At 41.3% G+C, this 24,377-nt stretch overlaps 1 protein-coding gene across 4 annotated transcripts in view; it reads right to left on the bottom strand.

Annotated features, from left to right (window-relative positions):
- Positions 1-24,377, bottom strand: part of LOC101862696 (E3 ubiquitin-protein ligase HUWE1) — a 103,607-nt gene that overhangs the window by 32,131 nt on the left and 47,099 nt on the right. For 3 of the 4 annotated variants that reach the window (XM_005089853.3, XM_013082986.2, XM_005089854.3), the window contains 28 exons: positions 23,764-23,894; positions 23,357-23,444; positions 22,484-22,599; positions 22,092-22,143; positions 21,494-21,611; positions 20,978-21,065; positions 19,618-19,858; positions 19,077-19,263; positions 18,403-18,570; positions 16,933-17,123; positions 16,122-16,334; positions 14,968-15,262; positions 13,693-13,968; positions 13,081-13,226; positions 11,894-11,990; positions 10,387-10,536; positions 9,758-9,882; positions 8,903-9,014; positions 8,107-8,202; positions 7,050-7,230; positions 6,372-6,516; positions 5,586-5,709; positions 4,825-4,982; positions 4,155-4,221; positions 2,561-3,419; positions 2,192-2,343; positions 1,565-1,664; positions 992-1,173 (listed from right to left, as the gene is read on the bottom strand). In XM_005089853.3, coding sequence (XP_005089910.1) covers positions 992-1,173; positions 1,565-1,664; positions 2,192-2,343; positions 2,561-3,419; positions 4,155-4,221; positions 4,825-4,982; positions 5,586-5,709; positions 6,372-6,516; positions 7,050-7,230; positions 8,107-8,202; positions 8,903-9,014; positions 9,758-9,882; positions 10,387-10,536; positions 11,894-11,990; positions 13,081-13,226; positions 13,693-13,968; positions 14,968-15,262; positions 16,122-16,334; positions 16,933-17,123; positions 18,403-18,570; positions 19,077-19,263; positions 19,618-19,858; positions 20,978-21,065; positions 21,494-21,611; positions 22,092-22,143; positions 22,484-22,599; positions 23,357-23,444; positions 23,764-23,894 — 4,858 coding nt within the window. The remainder of the gene's footprint in view (positions 1-991; positions 1,174-1,564; positions 1,665-2,191; positions 2,344-2,560; positions 3,420-4,154; positions 4,222-4,824; positions 4,983-5,585; positions 5,710-6,371; positions 6,517-7,049; positions 7,231-8,106; positions 8,203-8,902; positions 9,015-9,757; positions 9,883-10,386; positions 10,537-11,893; positions 11,991-13,080; positions 13,227-13,692; positions 13,969-14,967; positions 15,263-16,121; positions 16,335-16,932; positions 17,124-18,402; positions 18,571-19,076; positions 19,264-19,617; positions 19,859-20,977; positions 21,066-21,493; positions 21,612-22,091; positions 22,144-22,483; positions 22,600-23,356; positions 23,445-23,763; positions 23,895-24,377) is intronic. The other variant, XM_035969988.1, reaches the window with a different exon arrangement.

Below are 24,377 nucleotides of genomic sequence, written 5' to 3'. Positions count from 1 at the left end.
TTGGGTTTTTTTTGTCTGTTGTTTGTTTTGTTGGGGGGAAGGGGGTGTCCCCGTGTCCCCCATGTCCTGATTTGGTTCCAATGATTGTAAGTTACATTTTTTTTTTATGTGTCAACATACTGGTGATAGTTGTGCTTTAAGAAAAAAAAACAGGATAAAGGGAAAATTGTAAGGTCTGTGGTAGTGATGACAATGATGGTGGTGATGATGGTGGCAGGAAATTGAGCAGTTTAGTTTTAGTCCCTTAGGGTCTGGAATTAAACATTAGTTGCTCTAAGAGTTTTACAACACAAACGGGTCATATCAAGTGTTAACGATTAGAGGAAACTAGATAGTGTAACTAAAGAAGGAGGGCAGATAAGAATAATAAATAATTGATAGGAAAGGAGGAAACCACACCATAGCACCAAACAATCACCCAAATGTTGAGTTGCTACAACAATAAATATTTGATAGGAAAGAAGGAGCAATCCACATCACACTCGCCAACCGCCCACTTGAAAGTCTTTCCCAATCATTGCAAAAGGAGGGGGGGGGGGAGGAATTGATGCAGGTCTATTAACGCCCCTATCGACACAATTTTGATCATTTAGGAGGTGGGATTTATTTCACTCTGCCCAGGGTGAGAAAGGCAATGATGATGATAACAATAGAGAATGGGTACCCGGCCATAGACAGCGAAAGATCTTGTCCGTATCATAGTGTTTTAGCGCCAATAATTAATGGCTGCTTGTCAGTATGTTAGTGTTTTAGCGAATATAATTAATGGCTGCTTGCACTGTATGCTTCCCAGGAAGTTGAAGTTGTTTCAGAATGCTCTCGAGCCTGCTGGGTTAATAGTATAGATTGTGAAGCGCATAGAGCTTGCTGTTGAGCGGAGATTTGCGCTATAGAAATGCTATCTATTATTATTATTATTATTATGATGATGATGATGATGATGATGATGATGATGATGATGATGATGATGATGATGATGATGATGACTTACCTGTGGATCCTGTTGCAGTGGTTGGAGGCGCACTCGCTGTGCTGCTGATGGTTGCGCTGGCCACGGCTGCCGACTGAGCCCGCACTTCCGAGCCAACTGCCATGGTGGATGGGGCCGTACTGCTGACGAAGCCCAGATTGCTCAACGGAGGAGTGGCACCCGTGGCTCCGCTGCTACTCGAACTGTGGGGACAGCACGAATGCAAACAATAATTTTTGTTATTTATTTGTGTGTGTGTGTGTGTGTGTGTGTTCCAATTTTAGGCTCTCTGCAACAATTCTGACAATAAAAGGCAAAGAAATAATGGAAAATACGGTATCAAGGAAATTAACTTATCTGATAAAGTTAAAATATAAAATTCATTTTGTTCTTTGACATTTCTTACATACAGAGCTGCCATTGAAATTCAAGAAATGAATGGTGAATTGACATCCAACCAACATGCAAATCATTTCACGAACATATCCAGAAGAAGTTATAACAGCCATATTTAAGGAATCTTTAACACACTAGCAACAATGATCAATGCAAAACAGGGGCAATGCCCAAACGACAATACAGTGAGAAAGTTACCTCTGAGAGGCTTGTGGCATGATAGATGGCAGGTATAAACCTTCATAGGGTCCAGAGCCAGCCTCAACGGGTACCAGAAGAGACGAGTCTTCCTCTGAAACTGAAACAAAATGAAACAGTGATAACAGCAACGGGCAGATAAGTAGGACACCTATATTTACATAGCTGCCAACTTTTCAAAGCAAAAAACAAAAAACTCTTTCCCCCCCCCCCCCCCCCCCCCCCCAACTTACTCACACAGCAGGTCATGAAGGTAGGCATTGGCCGAGTGCCTCTTCCCCCCCCTCTCCCTCCCCCTTTTACAAAGACATTTCTAGGCTGTTCGAAGCGGACCTGCAGCAAAAGATCTCTCGATAGACTTATGGGCTTGGTTCTCATTATTAGCTTTAGTTTTAAAAATGGTCGAACTTACGACACAATAAGGTCATGGAAGTTTACTTTTTGTAACAATTTTACAGCACTTGCAACACGATACGGTCATATTGATTAGAGGTGTTACAAGAGAGTGATAAACACAAAACTGGAGGAGAGTAAACCAACAATCCGTAAGATCCCAAACCCAGGGCAAAAACACAATTTTTCTTCAACAAAAGAGGTGGCCAACATGAAAACAATCTGTCCACTTACATCCCAGCTCCCGACGCGTGGCCACTGACAATGAGCTGTCCTCAGTCTGCTGACTCGAGGTCTCCTGAGAGCTCCCTTCTTCACCATCTGGCGTCGGCATAAAGAAAGGAGGATGTGGGGCTGTGCGATTGCCAGAGTTGTAAGCAAGGTGCCTGCAGGAATACACACCAAAGAAAATTACCCTGAAAACATGACTTATTTCCAAATCCATGGAATTTGATACAGCATAAACCAGGCATAAACTAAATGCAAATAGCATCAACAAAAACTGTCTGTTTAAACTGTTTAAACAGTCTTCTGGTATCACTTACATCAACATGATCTCACCAAATAAAAAAAGGGAAGACAATGCCTTTCCACTCTACTCACCTTATGCGAAAGGAAGAGGCGGGGTGGAGAGAAGGTTGTGTGGAGCTGGACGAGACAGGTGTGTTAGCTGCAGGCAACGACTGGTCACTCATCAGACTATCCAGCAACTCGCTGATCATAGAGCGGCCGTGGGTGCGACCCGACGACCTCTGCTCCTCCAAACGCTGTTGCTGCTCTGGCCTTGCAGCCGCAGCTGCCATCAGGCTCGAACCCCAGCTCTCCGGTTGCGGGGGCGCGGTGATCGACGGCTGCTCCATGGCCTGGGGAGCGGGACCTGAGAACTGGCTGGACGACGACTCTGTGGGCATGCTGAGAGTGGTGAACAGAGGCAGCTGAGAGGTGTAGAACGGGGCCGAGGAAACGGCGGCTGCAGCGGAATTGGAGCCATGCCCGCCAGCTGGGGCCGAGTCGGCAGAGAACAGCAACGAGGCCGAAGCAGGGTTGTTGCTGCTGCTGCTGCTGGCAGCCACTGTGGTTGCTGTGGCGGTGCTGGTGACGGTGGTGGAGGTCACCGACCTGTCCTGTTGCTGCTGCATGAGCTGCGTGATGGAGGAGACCATTTGAGAGACAGTGGCCTGGAGGGACGTACTGGTGGTAGTGGGCTGGGAGCTGGGGGTGGAGGCGTTGATCACATGGAGGGCTGGGGCGTACAGTGGCGACAAATCTGTTGAGGAGGAGGATGACAGGCCCTCTCCCGACCCAAAGGAGAGGTCCATACTGGCGGCTGGAGCTGGGGACGTGTCGAGGGCATTAGCCTCTGTCGTGCTCACTGGCGTGGCCCCCTGGTTGTTGTCGGATGAAGACACAGCCATCGGGGACAAGACCTGCTCTACCATTGCTGAGGCAAGCATTTCTGCCGCTGGAAAGACAGGAAAAAAAATTTGTTTTTGTGTGTTTGTTTGACAGTAATGGTCATTTAGTATGGAGGGGGGGGACCGAGGGAAAGAAAAGAAGTAGAACCTACCAGAGACGCCCTTCAACCAACCAACTGACAAATAAACGTTAAAAAATCAAATCGGAATCAGGGGTGTTACAATCTTATTTATGCAAAAATGAAAATTGGAAAAGGAAAAGAAAAAAAAAGAAGCAGCAACAGCTCTGCCAAACTCATTATGATAGGCAGAGCTTTGATTTCCCGGCTTTCTCCCGTTTGTTTCAATTTTAATTCATTTTCAAGGTGTTTTCCCAACCAATGGGAACCCTGCACACAGTGCAAGCAGCCAGCAAAGCACTCAAACACTGACAAACTGACAAGATCTTTCGCTGTCAACAGCTGGGTGAGATGTTCGTATAACTTCAGGCACAACTTCAAGCCCTTAACAGAATACGAACCAACAACCTTATGGTTGAGAATCTGAGATACTAACCACTCTACAACTGACGCCACAAAGCATAAACCAGCAAACATTGTCACAAGTATATTAACTACCTTTTCTAGTTTCATTAAGGGCTTTATGGCACTTGCAACACAATTAGGTCATGTATGTGCCAAAGATTTAGACGTGCTACAAGGTGTTACAAACACAAAAAAGATAGTATGGAGAAGAAGCAGCAAACCACACCAGAGCACCCGCCAACCAACCACATTGCCTACCTTGATGGGGAGGTCCACTGACTTCAGCACCATTGGCTTGAGAGGAGGTCACAGACACTGTTGCATTCTGAAAATAATAATTTTTTTTAAAGAGGCAATTAGATCCATTATGAGGTATTGTATGCATATAAATGAACACTCCTGCTAACTTAATAGTTAGATCTCCATAAAACGACAGTAGATACACACTTAACTGCAAAGGATTACCTGCACACTTAAAATTATCATATTTATTTCACTGTGATTTGCTGCAAGTAATTTCTTCAGCAAAAATGTGTCGCATAACATAACAGTAACCAGAAATGGAACAAAAATCATCCAAAAAAGCACTTACATCTCACCACAAATCACTGGAAACTATAAAAATAATCTTCTATTACTTCATACTGTGGCCAACAAGAATAATCAATAGATTCTAAAAAGTGTTTTCCCCCGGATTTTCTTTCTTCAAAAACCAGTTCAGTCCAGCGGAATTTATGTTCCGTTCTTTTCTTACTTTACACAAGGATGAAAAAAAAAAAGAAAGAAAAAAAAAAACTATTGTATTTTTGTCCATTGGGGTTGACAATACCACAATAAAAAAAAACCAAATCTTGACACAAGTTGGACAGAAATAATGTTTAGATAAGCACACGCTCTATAAACAAAAAGTAAAAAGAAGAAGGCATACCGCTCCAGATGACGTGCTAGTTGGCTTGGTCCCACTAGCATCTTGCTTCTCCTTCCTTTCATCTTCTGTCTCAGCATTTTTCTTCCTCTTTTCTTTCCTCTCTGCCAGCTCTTCGTCCCTCCGCCTCACAAGCTCTTCCACTAGAGGCGGCTTCAGCACTGTGGAAACATTTACCAAACTCTTCGTTAGTTTTAGTAGAGAACAACAGATAATGGTGCTTGCAACTGCATAAGGTCATAATATGAGCACCAGAAGATTAGGTGTTACAATAGTGTAACAAACATAAAAAAGAAGAAGGGGAGATAAGGACGATAGATGTTTCATAGGAAAGAAGAACCAGACTTAAATGTACGACATCTAAATAAAAATTAAAAGCTGAATAGGAGGGGAAAACACAGCCAACAGAGCTAGAGTTGTGATAGAGTAATTGTCAATGACCAATTGACATTGTTGATGAAATTCCAAGAATGCAACAACAAAAAGAAAATGAAAGAGTCATCCAATTCATGTCACTTTTACTCCCAAACCCAAATATTAGAGGTGACTTTCACCCAAAAAAAACTCAGCAAAGATAGTAGACACAAAAGAATATGTGACAATTAAATAAAACAGGAGACGAAAAGTGAATCTAACATTAGTTGTTTTTTTTGTTTTTTTTTAAATGAGGGGGGGGGGGGGGGGGGGGGGGGGAACCAACATTTTATTGAGATTTCACAAAAACCATTCACTGTAAATTATCCCACCCACTAGCAAAAACTTACTCAGAACCAGGACGTGAACTCCATCTCCATCTAGCACTTTGGTCTCCTCTGTCCATCTGGTCAGTGTTGACGGGATACAGGACAAGGCCCCTGTGCCGGACGAGCTGGCATCTGCATATGGATCCTGTATTCAGACACAAAGTCAAATGACGATCATCATTGTTACTTTAAAAGGAAAGAAGCAATACAAAATTAGAAAATTTGAACCAAAGGCATTATACATAAAACCAGGCAAAGGAGCCCCAGTATATATGTATGTCGTAGTGTGATGAAGTTTAAAAATTGACATAACTTTCCGGTACAGGTGCCAATTATCCTCTCAACTTGAAAAGAAAGGGGGGTGGGGAAGCACGATATACATCACATTTACGGCAGAAAAACATTAAAATAAGTTCACTGAAAACTTGGGATGCTGCACCTCTGAGAACTATTCACCAATCTTGAAGATAATACAGATACTATGACACACTTCAAATTTTTCAGATCAAAAAGAAAATGTTTCACAAACTCATAATCCTTGTTCTACATGTTACCTTTCTGTCAGAGTTTAAACTAGCTGTTTAGGCCCTTCACCTGCAAAGCATCCCATTCAACAGATTTGGAGCGCGCTCATATGACCTTATGCAGTTGCGAGCACCGTAAAACCCCGTACTACTAACTAACAGCAGATTTGGGGGCAAAAAATCAAATTTTCCACATTGTGAACATTTTAAGGAAAGAGGTTTGTTATTCCAAACCTTTAGTCTAAAGTGTTACAGTACCGGTGAGACAGGTGACTACACTCACCGCAAACAGTTCCTCCAGCAAATCTTCCTCTGGCCGCTGTATGATGGGCAGAACGACGCGAGTGGCCCCTGCATCACCGGTGTTCTGGCCGCTCAACGTGCTGGTCAGCTGCAAGATCTCGGCCGCAGTAGAAGGGCCCAGGAGTCTGTTGCGTAAAGGGAGAGAAGGGGCATATCTAACAAGTGGTGATACGTGAGGTGAGACCAGCTCACATAGGGGAAAATTAATACGGTCGAGAACAAAACATGATCACACCAAAATATATTCTACACACACACTGGTGAGATCACATTTTATTTCAATCAAGGGCTTTACACTTACTTTCTTTCATTCTTTCTGTTGATGACCAGAAAATACTAAGTCAGGGATTAGAAAATAAAAGCTACAAAATATTGGCATTTCTTCAGTTACTTCTGGGTAGATTGTCTTCAACAGCTATAATATCACGTTGAAGATCCTGAGACGGGACAAAAGGAGGAGGAGAAGGGGGTAGGAGAAGGAGGAGGTTGAAGGAGGTAGAAGTGGAAAAAAGAAGAGGAGGATGAGCAGTTGAAGCTGATGGGAGGAGGGAAGAGACAGAAAAAAAGAGAAGAAAACAGCAGACATCATCAACAGAGTAAATCTAAATTGCTTTGGAAGACGCCAGAGAGAAAAGATAGCAAATCAAAACTCAAGTACCTCTGCAAGATGACTGGGGTGTTGGGTTGCCGTGTGCCTGGGTTGAGGTTGACGTGCACCGGAAGTGTACGCAGCCTCTGTCGGCCCCCGCGGTGGGCGCGTCCCGAGTGCTGGTCCGACTGGCGCATCAGCAGCGGATGCATACTGGTAATGTTGCTGGGAGCTGGTGGCAAGCTGGGCACTGTTCACCGAGAAACAGAATATCAGCTCTCATGGGCAGAGAAACAAAATAATGCAAACAGGGTCACAACCTAACATCTCTAAACAAAGCAATATGATCACTTTTCTCTCTTAGGGTGCCTAATCCACAAAAATTTGCCCATTACATCAATGTCAAATATTTGTTATTGGGCAACAATGCAACAAAATCAATATAGGTTTTACTCGCTTTCAATGTCTAAGGAGAACATCCCTGTACTTGCTGCAACAAAAACATTTTCTGACGCGCCTCTTAACTGCATCCTGTTGTCTTGTATAGACACCAAACCTTTATAACAAATCCAAAATTCAAATAAATTAGATCATCCAGACAACAAACGTTTTAAACAATCTTCAGGGAAAGCAAATCAATTCGGTACAATTTAACTTCAACATGTGGAAAAACATGAGACAATGCTGTGCTGCCAGTTCAAAACAGCCTAGTTATCCAATTCATAAAGGAAAATTCATTTAGAAAAGAATCTCAGAATTTCAAACAAAAATCAACTTATTCAAGGTGTTCTGTGCTTGAATACTCAGCACCTATTTCATATTTATTTTCTCTTTAGTAATTCAATCATCAATGCTACTCTTACTATAACCAATAAAAAGTGCTTGAAGATTTGTGGAACCTAATAGACTCTGTCTGTAATATATAACACTCTGAACAAATGGCTTTTTTGACTGGTAGCACGAGCCAAAAGTCTTTTGGAATGGCTGAAACAAGCAACAACAAGTAATATCAGGCTGTGAGTGAGAAAAAGGGGGACGGGTGGAGCGGGGGAGGAGAGAGAGAGAGAGGAAAAGTTGTGCCAGGACACAAGAGTGACATGGCTGGGCTGTGTAGGGCGTCACCTACAGTTATCAGTTCCTGTATCAGTGTCATGTAAGTGCATCGGCAGCTGATACGCCTGAATCTGGCTGCTGTCGTTTAAAAGGATGTGCTGCCCGCCGCCTGAAAAGGGAAGCCGTCAAACGAGTATATTAAACTGGCTGCTGCTATGCATGAATGGGAACACAAACAATATTAGTGAAGCAAAAAAAAAATATATATATATATATATATATATATATATATATATACATGATGTGAAAACCTCAGAGGATCACCAAAAGGAATCAGTCTTAGAAATACTTTGATTGGTTCATTTATTCCGGTAGCCAGTTTCCTCCTGTTGATTCAAACAAATTATGTGACTTCTGTCCATTACAACAGTCAAGTGGTATGATCAGAAGGTAGAAAATGGATTTAGACATTCCTTTGAGGCCCCCCAAAATAGAGCATATTTGAAAACACTATCCTTTCTCCAAAAAAAAAAACTTCCTCTATACCCAATACCTTTCATTATTTCAACAAAATTTGATCGCCTGTTAACTCATCAAACATCCACAGAATGACAAAGTAAAGGGGCAAGGAAGAACAGATCTTTTTGTTTCAGTAAAGAGAGGTACACTGACACAAAAATAGTCATTTCATGCAGGGAAACAGTAAGACAGATGGAAACAAAAGGGAAGGAGGAAAGAAGAACGAGCTCAAAGTGGCGCTCTCTCACCACCTGCTGAAGAACAGTTCTAGCAGATAGAAATAGAGGAAAGACAATAGGGAAATAAAGACTAAAAAGAAACAGAGGTCTTCGTTGAAATGAGGCTCATACCTCTGTTGTTGAAGTCTTCCACATTGAACACCAGGTCGTCTGTCTCAAAGGGATTTCTGATCTGCTCCATCTGCTCCTGGAAGTCGTCTAATTCACCATCCACGTCGGAACCCTGACAGGCACACAGACAAAATAATATTAATAAATGACATTTATAGAGCCCTCAACCCCGATTAAAGTACACGGGCTTTGAGCGATTTACAGTACAATACAATGTACAACAGTAGCATAAAACGTGTTCTGACTAAAATAAATCACTCCAAATATTCATCTTATTAATTTAAAAACAGAAAAGACTTCAGCTGATTACTTTAAACTGCGAGTTGGAATGTACAGTCTCAAAATATTTGATAAATATGAAGGCGCATCATCATTCAAGGATTTGTGACATAGGGTGGCCAACTTGCACAATTCTTTTCTCAATGGTGGTATAATTTTTGAAAATGTCCAGAAATTAAAACAGTCAGAAACACCACAAAATAGTATGAGCAAATAAAGAAAGCTGCCTGCTGGCGTGATCACAACTCACAAAACCAACCGAGGGTGCTCAAAGCCATCACATCGGGCTCGAATCATTGAACAGCTGACTTGAATGGAGTTAGGCTTGCAAAGATATACTGGCCCCACACCTTACAATCCTATAATCACCACTGATAGCATATTTTTGGAGGACTGATACATCCATTTATTTCTAGAGAGCATTTACACATTGTCATCTGGAAAACTTTTAGTGCTTAGATGGTACTTTATTAGTACAATGAAAAGGACTTTTCAAACTATGTGGGTGGGTCTAAAGACATAGAAAGAAAGGTAAGCAGATGCAAGACCGTAGCAAATTGGAAAAAAACATCATACCTCATCATCCTCTTCATCTTCATCGTCATCTTCCTCCTCTTCATCATCATCTCCCATTTCTTCTTGGTCAGCCTCATCATAATCTTCTTCATCAGCTGAGACATCATCCTGGTTATCATCATGATCTGAAAACACAAAAATTATCTCGAGTTTTTTAAAAGAGGCAAAAAAAAAAGGAGTAAAAAATAGCTCCCCTCATCATGCTGCTATTTCCATCAAAGTATAAACCACACTTTAATCATTTTCCCCTTTCCCCTAACAAATACAAAATATTTTCAAATGTACTGGTTGGAATAAAGTCCTAATACTACAAAGTTCAAAAGTGGAATATAACAACAAAAGCTCATTTGTGCCAACTATTTAAACAACAAACAAAAGCACAAAACATACTAATTGTTTTGATCTTGGAAGTCAAAAACCACCCGAATGGCAGAGATAAGTTGGACAGAGGAATAACCACTGGCACCTTACAGCCATTTTCCGAAAGCCTGGACAAAGCAACAACAAAAATTAAAAGAAGATACATACCCAAAAGAAATGTATAACATTAAAGTTGTAAAGCAGAGACTCCACAAAGTGTTGTACGACAAAACTACTACAACTACAAAAACCAGAACATCGTTTCTTACCCCTGTCGTGGTCACGATCCTCTCCCTCGTCCTCCTCGTCAGAAAGCACTTGGCTCACCATCTGCGAATCGTGAGGCTCAAAGTCTTCCTCATCAGCCTCAACTTCTACGTCAATCAGGATCTCATTCTCCTCCTCTGCGACACCACGAGCTGCGCAGACACAAAACCACACGTGACAAGAGAAGGCATCTTCCTCTTTTCGTCTTTCTTCAACATTCAGCCGTACATTTAAACACAACAGGTTAAGTTTTAAATCGAATGAAAATAAAGGAAAACTAAATGTATCAGTTGTCTCTTTACTAAATTCATCTGGTGCTGATGAGATTGAAGTAAGTTTCATTAAATAATTCTTTCATCTATGGGTCTTGTGTTTTTTTGTTTATACAGTCGAACCTGTGTAAGACGGCCACCCATTGTCAAGGAGACAGGTGGCCGTCTTAGGCAGGACTGATCTAGATGAAGAAAACAAACCATTCCTTTCTGACTCTGAGGTCCCAACCGAAAGTAGCCGCATTGTTGTTGGTGTTGGTATTGTTGTTGGTATTGTTGTTGTTTTCGCTGGGGGGGGGGGTTGTTTCTTTTGTAGCTGCTTTTGTGCAAGGGTGACAATAAAACTAAATGGACCGAGTGCTAAGGTAAAACAAACACACCAGTCGCCACCACTCGGAGAACGAGCGACACTTCCGTCACAAGTTCATGTTGACATCCATTGTAACTTTGTTTCAGACTGAGTAAACAGTGACCACTCATCTCACTTACGATTTGTGTACGAGTTTTGGGCAGGGCTTATGGGTAATGAGGGATCACATGCTTACCTCACCAGCAGCTGAAAATTTGTTACCCATTGGTCAACAGTGGGAGGGGCCTACGCAACATGATCGGTTGGAGGGACCACCTAACAATAATGACAGGTGATTGGATTATGACGGCTCGCACACAACGCCAGGGGCCAATGCATGATTTATGACAAAACGTAATGGCGTCACTAAGGTGGTCGTCTTAGACAGATGTTATTGTTTGGTGTGGTAGGGGTTGTGCGTTAAAATATGGTGGCCGCGGCCACGTTGGACAGGTGCCCGTTTTACACAGTTAAATTATATCGAAAAAACGCAAGGGGGGAAGTGGAAAGTGGCCGTTTGTACAGGTGGTCGTCATATAGAGGTGGCCGTCAGGGCAGGTTCGACAGTAGTTCAAAAGCTTTATTCAGTTCACAGCTCTATTTGTACTGAACTGAATACAGTAGGGTATTACTTTTAATTGTACATTGTTATGAAAATTTTTTAGGGAACAGTAAAATTAACTTCAGAATGTTATTTGAAGTGTGTTCTTTAGCTATTCTGAGAAAAATTTACTTTCAGTCTAATGGAACTTGTTAACAGGTCCAAGTACATAATGACAAGCATTTCTTTGAGAATGCAAAAAGCCCATCTAGCAACCTCTCAAAACAATTGAACAAGTTCCAATAACATGTACATCCTACAAGATACAAATAATCTGAGATCATTACCTTGAGAGATGGTCATCTCCGAAATAACTTGGTCCTCCGGATTACCTCCCTCATGCGAGTTGAGTAGCTCGGACAAGACCTCATTCAGCTCTTGAGCCTGACATAAAACATATTATGCAAGCTTTATGCAAAAAAGAAACAAATATACTTCTCCAATGCTACCTCGTACAGAAACAAAACCCAAAAAACTCCTGCACCTCAATTAAAGTTCTGACACTGGTTATACAAGTGACTATATCTATCAAAAACTATGCATGCCTCAGTGAATACACAAGAAAAATGTTAGGATATTTGTCGAGACATTAAGTCACAAAATACCCAGGGTTGAACTTACAGAAAATAAAAACATAGGAATTAACAGGGAATCACAGAAACGGAAACTTCAGTATTCATTTGAAGAGGACAAACGAAAAACAGGATAAGTCCATTTTTTTAAGAAAAAAAAATCAGAGTACAAGCTATTAACTTACAACAGTTCTTGTAGAATACCCATATGAAGTTAATCAAATACAAAACCTACAAAGGCATTCACAAACTATATCTCTAAAATAGCAAAGCAAGTTACGATAGAGTCAAGTCATTTTTCTGATAACATGGTACATCTCTGACACTTTACGTATTTAGTAACTGGGCATCGAATCGAGCTTTAAAAAAATATAGACAACAAATAATGTTGTTTGGACACGTTATTAGAATAGGGCCACATCAGCCTGCCTTTAACGCCAACAACACGGGAATTGATGGCTTCAAGGCAAAAGGTAGGCCAAGAAAAAGATGGATTGACGCGAGTCAAAGAGAGTCTCCTGAAGAACAGCAAGATGATCCAAACAGCAACACACCTGGCCCATGTCCGACAATTACATCTCCCCTCAACACCTCATGGCATAAGAGGACAGAAAAGGTAAAAGTAAAGTAAGTTTAGTTTAAATTTAAGTAAGAGTTTTACAGCACTTGCAACACAATAAGGTCATATAAGTGCCGAAGATTAGAGGTGTTACAAGAGAGTAACAAACATTTAAAAAAGAAGGACGAGAGATACAGACGATAGTTATTTGATAGGAAAGAAGGAGCAAATCCCACCACAGCATCCGCCAGCCACACACTCCACGTTCGACAATTACATCTCCCCTCAACACCTCATGGCATAAGAGAACTGAAAAGGTAAAAAATAAGTAAGTAGTACTCACCCGCCCCACGACCTGCGGCTCCATGATGCGGTGGTCACTGGTCACCTCTAGGTTGGCCTGGGCCTCGGGGTCGTTGGTCACATCCTCGATGGTCACGTTCATTTCCCCAGACGCAGACACAAGGTTGGCCACTCGGTTCTCCACGTCTAGGCAAAGAAAAGACAAATTTTCATACGGCTTCTAGCTTTGTAAAAAAAATTCACTGAAGACTTTAAACTACTATGTATAAAGTGAGCAATATTAATGTCCTTGTTCCCCTGTACAAGTCCAACAGTGTGAAAAAAGACACAGCGCCTTTATACAGTCATCCCAAAATACAGTTCTCCTTGCCAATCAGCTTTCTCATAAGGACGTAATGGTGGCCGAACACTTACAAATCCCTATCCTTTTCATTGTCGATTGCTGGAAAGTGATGACATAAATATAGGAAATATGGAGGGCAGATTCATCATCTTCCTTATGGGAGACCTTTGGTAAAGAGTCTTGCATTGTCCAGGAGGCACAAAACACAGACGCACACACGCACGCGTGCACACACGCACGCGCGCATGTACACACGCATGCATGTACACGCACGCACGCACACGCACACACACACACCAAAGAGCTCACCTGCAACGGCAGCCGGCTCCGTGACCACCTGGGTGGTGGTGCCTCCCTGGTCCGGCGCGGCCTGGCTGTGATCAGCCCCCGACTTCTTCATGGACACAAACTTGTCCGGCGAGTTCACCGAGCGCGACAGGGTCTCCAGTGGCTTCAGGGCGGCGTTGATGGTGTTGGCCAGGAAGGGGGAGGAGAGCTCCAGGCTGTGCGGGATGCGAGCCAGGTCCACCAGCACGCCCTTCTTCACCAGGATCTTCATCATGTTGTTGTTCATCACTTGCTGACCTACAATAATATAGTTATTGACTGGATGCAACGTATGGTTGGGTGGATTCAATTTCTAGAGACGCAGTGAAAATATCTGTGCCAGGCAGACATGTAATATGTTGGTTTTGTTTTTTGTTTTATCAATTCTACATGCTTGCAATTTTCTAATCCATTTTTTTTCCCATGCGGTTTAAGTGGTGCTTTTACAGGCCTATCATACTGTGAGGTGATGCCAGTGAGGGTGCCAGGAAGGAAATTACTACAAAACAGAGCAATTGCCCGGCGTCTGGAGTAATAATAATATAATTGATTGCATTTACATAGCGCTCGTATCTCATACAAGTATAAGCCCCAAGTAGGTAGCTTATTAAGTCATAATAAGAGTTCAGGATACAAGAGTATGGCAGGTTCTTGGTGATATATTCCTTCGAGTTGTAATTATTGAATTATTGAGTTTATTTGTATCCCCGTTAACCAAATGGTTTTTTTAGTATTAACTATTTTATAAACAAAACGAACTACATGTCTCCACCTTGCACTGCTTTTCAAAAATACATTTAAAATGAAACGAAGACCTAATAGTTACCCCCTGAAATAACAAAGTAAAATTATAGGGCTAATAATAATATAAAAGAATCTGTTTATCAAGAAAACCCCACCACAAGATTTAATTTTGAGGGCAAAGATTGCTTGTGTGTATCTATTTACACTTATCCCCTTGTGTTAGAAACAGGCAACTTTACCACTTTTCAACAGTGATAAAAAGTGAAAAAAATCAATCCTGTCTAAAAGTAAAGTTGTTCCCGTTTGGGGTGCCTTGTTAGAGAGACAACTTTCTGGGCCTTCGGCATATTGTGGTAGGGTGGCCAGTTTTTTTCCACGTACCCATTACTGCTGGGTGGGCAGGAGGGCACAAAAAAATGAGGGTCCGAACTGAGGCTTGAACTCGGACTTTCCGCTTCGGGGACGAGCGCACTAACCGCTCCGCCACCACACCCACTAATCCCGTCTACCTACCTTTAAATACTTGGTTGGGCAGCTGACCAGGGGTGGGGCACGACTCTATCATGGTGTTGATAATGCTAGACAGAGCCTGAATGCGCTGGTGCTTGGAGGAGCTCTCCGGCAGGGCCAGAGCACGCTGCAGGGCTCCTTTCACCTCGGTGACTAGAGCCATCTGAGCGTCGGGACTGTGGCTGCACGAAGCAATGCTGGCAACAAACACACGGGCTAGGGCCGGGCAGTCCTTGTCTCCGACTTCTTGAGAGTTGGGCAGCAGGCAGTCCAGCACAAAAGCCAGCACCGAGCAGCCCTGGGATGATAAGAGTTTCAAAATGACAGTGATCAACTCTTCAAACTCGAAAGTTTTTTCCACCGTTTCCCAAAGTTTTTTCTACAGTCACCCAAACCTAATGCACTTATGTCTCATTATAACAAACTTCTAAAGTGTGAAAACAAAGGCTTAGCTATAACCAAAAAGCTTGGACCGCGAATAGTTCCAAAAAACAAGCAAAAACTAGCACTACATGAAACGAAACAGTTGTCATTAGTATCGGACGCTGGAAACAGGGTTATTACTGCCGGACGCTGGGAGAGTTCAGAAAGAATGACTGTTGACTCACACTACACCTCTTTCTCAAGTCTGCTTCGGTTTGAATAGCATGTAACACTACCATTAGTGTCAGTAGACCGTTACAAAATCAAGAAGCAGGTCGCACAATTCTATTAGCGTGTTCTGTTCCTTATCAATACAATTTCTATCAGATACAGAAAATGGTCGCATGCACAGACACTCACTCAATCAATTTTGACAATGACTTCCAACTGTACTCATCAGGAACAAACAATCTGGGAAGCTAACTGGTTCTGTAATCCTTCAACTCATAATCCAGAATGAGTGAATATGGAACAGGACGAGTCAAAGCTCAAAACATTGCTCTGGTGTCATCCATTATCAAAATGCAACCAAAAAAAAGTCCTCAATGAAATTTCAACACAGAATTACGCCACGGTACGCAATTAAAACCATACAACTAGCAAAAATATTACACACAATGGAATTTTAATACCAAATTATTCCACGGTACACAATTAAAACCATACAACTAGGAAAAAAATTACACCATCCACACAACACAAAAGCAAAATTTCTGTCCCATAGATCAACTTACATCAGGCACCAGCTCCGTCTGGCCTGGAGGATATGTGTACTGAGTGATCAGCTGGACACAGTTGCCATAGGAACGTATCATCTCCGACAGAAGTCTCAAGATGGCCGACTTTGGGATGAGTGGTGGCAGAGAAGCTGGGTTGCTCGAGGTAGTAGCGGCCGTGACAGCTGGGCTGGTACTTTCCTCACCTGGAGCTGTACCTGGCGGTTTGTCCTGAGCGATAGAAAAATGACAGAAAAACCACCGTAAGCAAACCTTCCAAAGCAGGCCTAATTTATTTTTTTTTTTCCGCTTACCTGAAAAACCTATATATTTTCTTCAATACAATAGTTTTCAACCCACAAAGTACAATCGAGTGCTCAATTACTCACAAGAACATTTCTTCCTTCCATGAACAATAAATGGCGAAATGAATATAAACAAATGCTCTTTAGAAGGAAGGAAACGGTACCTTACTGTCAAACAATACCTTGTAATTGTGAACGGAGTATTCACTTTACACATACATACATCAGAAATTTCATTTTGAGTTCAATTGAAAACTTTAGAAATTACTTTTTCAAAAATCACTCATTTTCTCGTGCACATTCTAGGGGCCCTGTGAGTAGATTTTTTTTACCAACTGGATATGTGACTGTAAAGTGTTAACAGACAATAAACCATGCTGACTAAATATAATTCTGTTTCATTTTGCAAAATAGTTTCCACAAGAGAAGTCACATTGAATGTTTCCATAACCAAATTTTAAAGGAAAGGCCAGCAAATCTACAACTTCTACAAAACAAGAGACACATTCGACCCAAGAGCCTACCCCTGTCTGCTGGCCCGCCTGTGCGGGAGTCTGCTGGGTCGACGCGGCCGGTGCCCCCGCCCCAGCCGAGGGCCCGTTGGTGGAGACTGTGGAGCTGGTGGTGGTGGTCGTGGTGGGACCCCTGGCCAGGGCGATCATACGGTCTATGTGCTCTCCCAGGGTCTGAGGCTCTTTGTTCTCCGTCGATGTTGCTGAAAATAGTAAAAAAGACTCATTTCTAATGGACTCCGAAACACTGTTCCAAATGGACAAAAGTACAATAATATGTTTATATCTGTCGCAGAAAAAATAAGTGCAATGATAACCAGAACAGATAGAAAAATTGCCTCTGAAGGTTTTGAAAAATTTCTTGCCATTGTATTAAAACATAATTCTATCATTATTACACCGATACACAACAAGATACAGGTGATTCTAGACTACTCTTCGGTTTTTTTTTCCAATAGTTTAATGAAGAGACTGTATGGTTCACATATGTCTTTATGCAACTTTGACTCTGCCAATTAAACAAAACCAAAAAAAACAACATATCAACGGTTAAAAAACTTACAACCAGCTTGGCTTTTACTATGTGGTAACACCACTGGAATACATACATCGCATTCACTACCGAAATATTTTAATTGGAATAAATACATTACACCCAGAGGGAAACATTTCAACCTTACACTGCTTAACCCTCTAAGCGCTAAGCTATTTTTATCATTACTTCCTTTCGGTGCAAGGTTTATTTTAGAAAAATGCTAATTTTCAACATGGCTATAAAAAAAGCTCTTATCTTTCTTATTTATCATAATTTCTAATTACTGTAAGAAGGAAAAATGTGTCTTAAACAATGAACTACCCTTATGTCTGGTCAGATGTGTTTATTAATTATGTTGTTGTTGTTGGTATCAAAATCCTCATCATTTTTAGTCCAGCCTGCTTGGAGATCAGTAGGAATATCGACGTCCCCTTCTGGGCTTAACCTCGCTAGATCTAGATCTACGACACGATATCCCCATCATTCACACATAGATCTAAATCTTTTATTTCAGGACCTAATCCTTCTAACTCTTTATCACAGTGGTCTGATTCCAGAAAAATGTTGGGTAAATCTGCAGCAAAGAATCCGACATTTTGAAAACTAAACAATATCCCAGAAAATTGCCGATAAAAAACTCCCAACCGATCCCCGGCTGCAAAATGCGTGGCCAGCGGCACTAATAAACATTGCACTGGTGGACTGTAGTCACCAGCAGTTTAAAAAATGGCTATTATCATGTCAGCGGTATAGTTTCTACACTCATGTCGGATCACGACCAGCGGTCGCGATGCGCGCGGAAGGGAGGTACGAGTCATCACGGCCAGTGGTCATGATGCGAACGCAGAGGGTTAAACAGTAACCCTCTCCCCCAATCCTCAGGCCCACCAAAACAACAAAAGGAGGGAGAGAGAACAAAAAAAAAGGAAAAGCAAGGGGTGACATACTTCCGCTGTCTTCACTGGGCTTGTTCACTTGGTGCACAATGAGGGCATTCAACAGGTCCCAGATGAAGGTCTTGATGGATGGGTTGACCAGAGATTCCAGTTGTTTGGTTGGGGTGCACTTCAGAATCTGAGGTGCGTTGGGGCCCACATACCGGGCCTCGTCATCGTCTGCAGAAAGAAAATTACATATCGTGAAAGAAAAAGTTTTTCTTATCTTCTAAAGTGCTTCCACATTCAGTGCATTGAAATTGCATTTGGTACAGAAGCTGATAACATTCAAAATATCCTAAGAAATATATATGTTTCTTGACGAATGAGCAGTAAACAAGCCCCCCTCTTTTTAAGACTTCCCTATCAGCACTTCACACAGGCCCTTGGGGATAGAAGGAATTGACAACAGTATAAATCTTTAATGTAAAGACCATGCAACAATGTCTTAAAAAGCATCAATATAGTAAAAAAAAATCATCAAAGCCACCAACTGTTCAGGAGAAAAATGGTGGCCCTGAACAGGTGAACATCTTGAAAGGTATCATTATAATATAAACCCCCAAAAAAGGGTGGGGGAGGAAAAAGTCATTTGTGTAGGTTATTATCTTAGACAGGTGACTATTAGAGTATGTTCCACTGAAAATGATTGCAATCAAGAATAAGACATAGAGAGTTAAGCTCACCTCTGAGGGAGGCAGGTGGCAGGGTAATCTGTAGCGTGTGGCGTGCCACCTGCACAAACATCTCCGGGTCCCTGCAGGCAGCCGGCCCCAGGACACGCAAAACGTAGTGCATCTCTTTGGCGCCAACACCACCCTGACTCACACCAGACTGGCAGGAGCCAATGCCTGCACACACATTGCGCATCACCTGGAACATACACCAAAGACATTTTTTTTAAAACTCAATCCAATCACAGACATAGCAATATTTCCATTCTCGTACAAGCTCCACAAAATGCCAACATAAAAGCCTTTTAAAAAAAAAATTAGAACGGATTTATACAGAAACTTTACTTCAATCTAAACTGTTCCTTATAATTGTTACCTAAGTGAGTTACAATAAGCAAAGGATTCTTTAAGTTCAGTCACTTCAAATGATACATACAATGATATTCACTTGAGAAAAAGAAATATATATTCATAGTATAGCTAAGGAGCAAGTGGGAACTCCCCCAATAACTAAAACACACGAGTTCTTCAAATCTGTCACTGTGATACCGACCTTTTCCATGCAGTAACGCAGAGAAACAGGCTCTTCCAAAATGTGTCGAAAGATCAGCGTGGCCAGGTTGAGGAAGCCCTGGAAGTTGGAGCTGACCGACAGTGCCAGGAGGCGGCGAGCCCCACCCTCCGCCACAAACTTGACGGCGTACTGATGGTGTCTGGTCACGCGCAAGATGAGACGCATGGCGGCGTGCAGTGTGTCTGGGTCCAGGGAGATGCTCAAGCAGGAACTCAAACAGCTGAGGAAGGCAAGAGACATGTGGGTTATCTCATTAGTTTAATACCTTCTGAAAATACCAGAAAAATCAAAAAGCTCTTCAAGGCTGGAAAGCCTACAGTTCAAATATGGCTTTTCAAAACTTACAAATTTTATCCTACAAAACATGGTGCCTTACATGTCATTATTTTTATGTTTGCAAAATGATAACACATTTGACAAGCACTTACCTCATAAGTCTTCAAATTTCAATTATTTTCACACGTTAAAAAAAAACTAATATGTAAAATAAAAAGCCATTATCTTTATTTTCTTTTAATGTCTTCAAGTTTCATTTCAACAATTAATAATTTACTAAAACTATCTCTCGAACCTTCAATGGTTGAGGCTCGTCTTCTAGACAAAAATAAAACTAAATCCCTGCTGCAATAGTTTTGGATGACAGTATCTTGAATAATGTATATGTGGCGTCGGTGGCCTAGTGGTTAGGCTCTCGGACTCGCAACCGTAAGGTCGTGGGTTCGAATCCCGTCGAGGGCCCGACGTTGTGTCCTTGGGAAAGACACTTTACACAAATTTTCCTCACTTCACCCAGGTGGGAATGGGTACCCGGCTATAGACAGCGAAAGATCTTGTCAGTTTGTTAGTGTTTGAGCGCTTAATCGGCTGCTTGCACTGTATGCTTCCCGGGAAGCTGAGAATGTTTCGGAGTGTTCTATGGTCTGCTGGGGTAATAATATAGTGTAAAGCGCATAGAGCCTGCTGTTGAGCGGGGATATGCGCTATACAAATGCTATCTATTATTATTATTATATGCTTAACACATGAAAAGAGTGTAAAAGACGTACCACATACTCCCATCGCAAAAATTCTTTACAAGCAGAAAATGCAACTGGAACAAAAACAACAGAGGTGCCTTTTGGCCATGAAAAAAATCCTGAGCTTTTTGGACCCCGGAGAAATGTGCGCGAGGCATCAAAAAATTTTCTAAATATTGTCTTATAAATTTTTGTATCAAGATTTTGTACTGTCTAAAACATTTTGCATCAAGAAAATAAAAAAAAATCCAGACAATCTCAGACATCCCACACTTCCAGATTTACACAGAAAAAAAGTACAATGCTTCAGGCATCAAACTTACCTGATAATTATTTCTATACTCTCATGAGGAAGGCTGGGTAAATATTCATCCAAATTGGTTGGAGCCTCAAATTCTTTTCTCACTTCCTCTGTGGATTAAATTATCACTGTTAGAAAGAACACGGCCAACAGGCTTTTTTCAATAACAACAACAACAATAATAATAACAACAACAATAGTAATAATTCAAGTCAAGATATTTGCAACCGTAGGAGGTGGGGGTCACCTGATTTTAGGCATAAAATTAGCAAGAAAATGGCTGTCACAGTTAGGTGAATCCGTAGCTAGTTAATAAACAGATGTGTTTTTAAAATGGACATAAAGTGTTAAACCCCCCCCCCAAAAAAAAAAATTCCCCAAAACATTGCAAACCGGTGGAAAATGCTGTTTCCTTCATTTTTATTATCATAACAGGGGCCTCATTTCACCATGATGCCTCTAATGTGACGATTTTGTACCAACAACACCATTTCAAACCCCTGAAACCCATAGCAAAAAGAGGAAACTCAAGCCAAACCTGAGAGCTGCTCATCACTTGTCGTCTCCTTGGCCGATTGCTTGCCCGCAGCCGATTTCTCTTCGGCAGTTGGGATGGACAGCATCACAGGACGACGGTTGCCAGTCTCTTCGTTCAACTGTGGCAACGTATAAATATCAATTAACATCTACCAAGTGTCCAAAATGTTCACTCTGTAACAGTACTACCACAAAAAGAGTAGATCGTCAGCTCATTCAACTGTTGCAAATAGTAAATATCAATTAACATCTACCAAGTGCCAAAATTTTCACTCTGTAACAGTACTACCAACAAAAGAGTAGATCATCAGCTATACACAACTCATCAGCCATCTTGAGTATAATGTGGTGGTGCAAAAAAGAGGAAAAACCTTTTTTTGTTTCTTTTAACTCATTTCACACACCAGATGGGTATATTAGAAGGTCACGAAAGGTGAACAATATTACATTATTCTTACCAATGACCTTCAATTGGACTTCCACAGCACCATCCACAACATAAAGTTAACTCCAGTATAAACAAAGCATAATGCTGCAATGCATTGAAACTGAAGTGAAACAGACACCAAAACTAAAATCAACAATCTCACATAACCCACCTGAATCATTGAGCCGAATTGTACGGAATATTTCCTCCTTCCAGCCTGAAACCTAATAAAAACAGAACAAAGAAAAGCCATTTGAATAAGGCAAACTTGGATTTCCTAATTGTGTATAAAACAAAGGAACAATCTCCGCATGACTAACTTAGGACCTAACAGACCGAAATGACAAGCAAATACTTTCTTCAAATCATTAAGTTACAAAATAAACGCAAAGCACTATATATACACCCAATAAGTATTCAAATGTTCTTATCCTATCAGAAAGTTGGTTCCTATATATATGAATTGTTCCTAATACTTACTTGGAATCAAAACCACCATTGCAAAGACATAGGCTATAGTAAAAGTAAATTTCCTCAAATGTTTATACACAGTACAAAGTTTACCTAACAAAGGATTCCCCTTTCTTGAAGGCCTCATCAATGGTTGTGTTGTTGTTTGTGCTGTACTTGCACCAGCGACCACTGCTGTCGTCAAACCACTTCCAAACGCTGTTAGTACCCTGTGGTTCAAAAAAGAAAAAGGAGAATCATGTAAAAATGTAAAAAGAGTCAGAAACGGTCAGGACACTTTGCACTACGTTAGCACCTTCCCCAGATTAAACTGTATCTCTAAAAGATCTTACAAGAGTAACACATATCAAGTTCCAAAATGATCTTTTATCAGCTTGCACAGCAAAACTAAATAGGGAGGGGGCTTCCAGTTTAATTTGTTGAGGTATCTGTCTGCACAACTTATTACTTTCCTCTTAGCAGAAAAACCTTTCCAACAACCTCCTCTAATAATAAGAACAGGCCTTGACAAAATATGGTAGAGATGACAATACACTTTGTACTAAGATCCCAAACACAGATATTAGACAATATCACTTAACATGTTTTCTGATGAGCTACTCCCTGCCCTGTGCCGAACAATTTTTTTCAAACTAGCCTTCTTCTTACCTTATTCAGAAAGTGTTCAAACTAAACATCATTAATGTCAGATGCTGAAAAAGAGACTGGAACTGAAACAAAAACAGTTGCCCTTTCCCAAGACAGTACATAATCATAACACTATAATTTTCTTTAGCCACCAATACTCATGGGGACAAAAAGTCTTAACTCACAGCTGTGCATCGGAGCATGTTAAGATGAGTACATTTAATAACCCGAGCGTGACAGGGTAAAACTTACTGAAGCCGGATCAGTTTCTAAATTTGAAAAAACTTCTTTCTGTATGTCACAAAAGAGGTGAGCTTAGAGAAAGGTGTGGATACTCACAACTGTGATTCTTGCTTGCATCTTGCGTTTGAGGGACACTGACAATTTCTCCCACAGATCCAGCAGAAGAAGCATATGGGCTAGCCATCTGGAGAGACATAGGTAAAAACCATTGGCAAATGTCACTTTGTCAAGACAGAAAATGCAGAACAGGTACATAAAGCAGGCAACATTTTGTCAACACTCAAATTAAGTAACAATGTATGCATTGGTACGCTTTCAAGACCATAATCTCATTGTTATATAAATCAAGGGCAATATGCGATCTCGTACTGTCAATAGTCATCTTTCGATATGAGTTTATCTTCCAAGTAATTTGCTGGGAGTGGTTTCCTCTGCCTTTGTAAATTTCAGAATTTTCAAACTTAAATTTGTAAGCCTGGAAAGATATCAAGAGTTGCACTTACTTTGGTGTGGCACCAGCTGGAGGGGGAGGGGGAGCACAAAGTAAAGCATCTTTGCTGACGCTGAGCAGTTGCACCAAGCGGGACGGCAGCTTCACTCTGTCCATGCTCAAAGCACAAGCCAAGTTCATCTCCTGAAACCACAAGATGTAAAATGTCACCCAAACCAAAAAAAAAGCAACAAAACATCACAATATTTTCCTAGGCTACGTTCTGATACTGTCATTCACATGTCACAACAAACATACCAAACTTGACCCAATAAAAATTTAACAGCACATTACTTTTTTAATGTATCTTAACTTTCAGGAGCGGAATTAATAATTGACATCAATTTCAAGGCTTTTACTCTAGGCAAGAAACTATTTATTTTGATGTACCATATTTCTAGCTTGCCGACTTCTTCAAAACCCGAACAGAGACACCTAAAAGTAGGCAAAGACAAATTCACTTCACACATGAAATAGCAGCTGCGAGCGCCGTAAAACCCACTACTATAAAAAAAAACAAAAAACACATGAAACTAATAGACAGGTCATCCCATAGCCATGGAGCCACCAATGATCAAACGTAAGCCACATTATACAGTTTCTTTCCCAGCCTATCTACCCCATACT

The sequence above is a fragment of the Aplysia californica genome, unplaced genomic scaffold (genome assembly GCF_000002075.1).
Source record: "Aplysia californica isolate F4 #8 unplaced genomic scaffold, AplCal3.0 scaffold00010, whole genome shotgun sequence".
Taxonomy (NCBI): Eukaryota; Metazoa; Mollusca; class Gastropoda; order Aplysiida; family Aplysiidae; genus Aplysia; species Aplysia californica.
The sequence above is the reverse complement of the archived record's forward strand: the minus strand, read 5'-3'. Positions and strand labels throughout refer to the sequence as shown.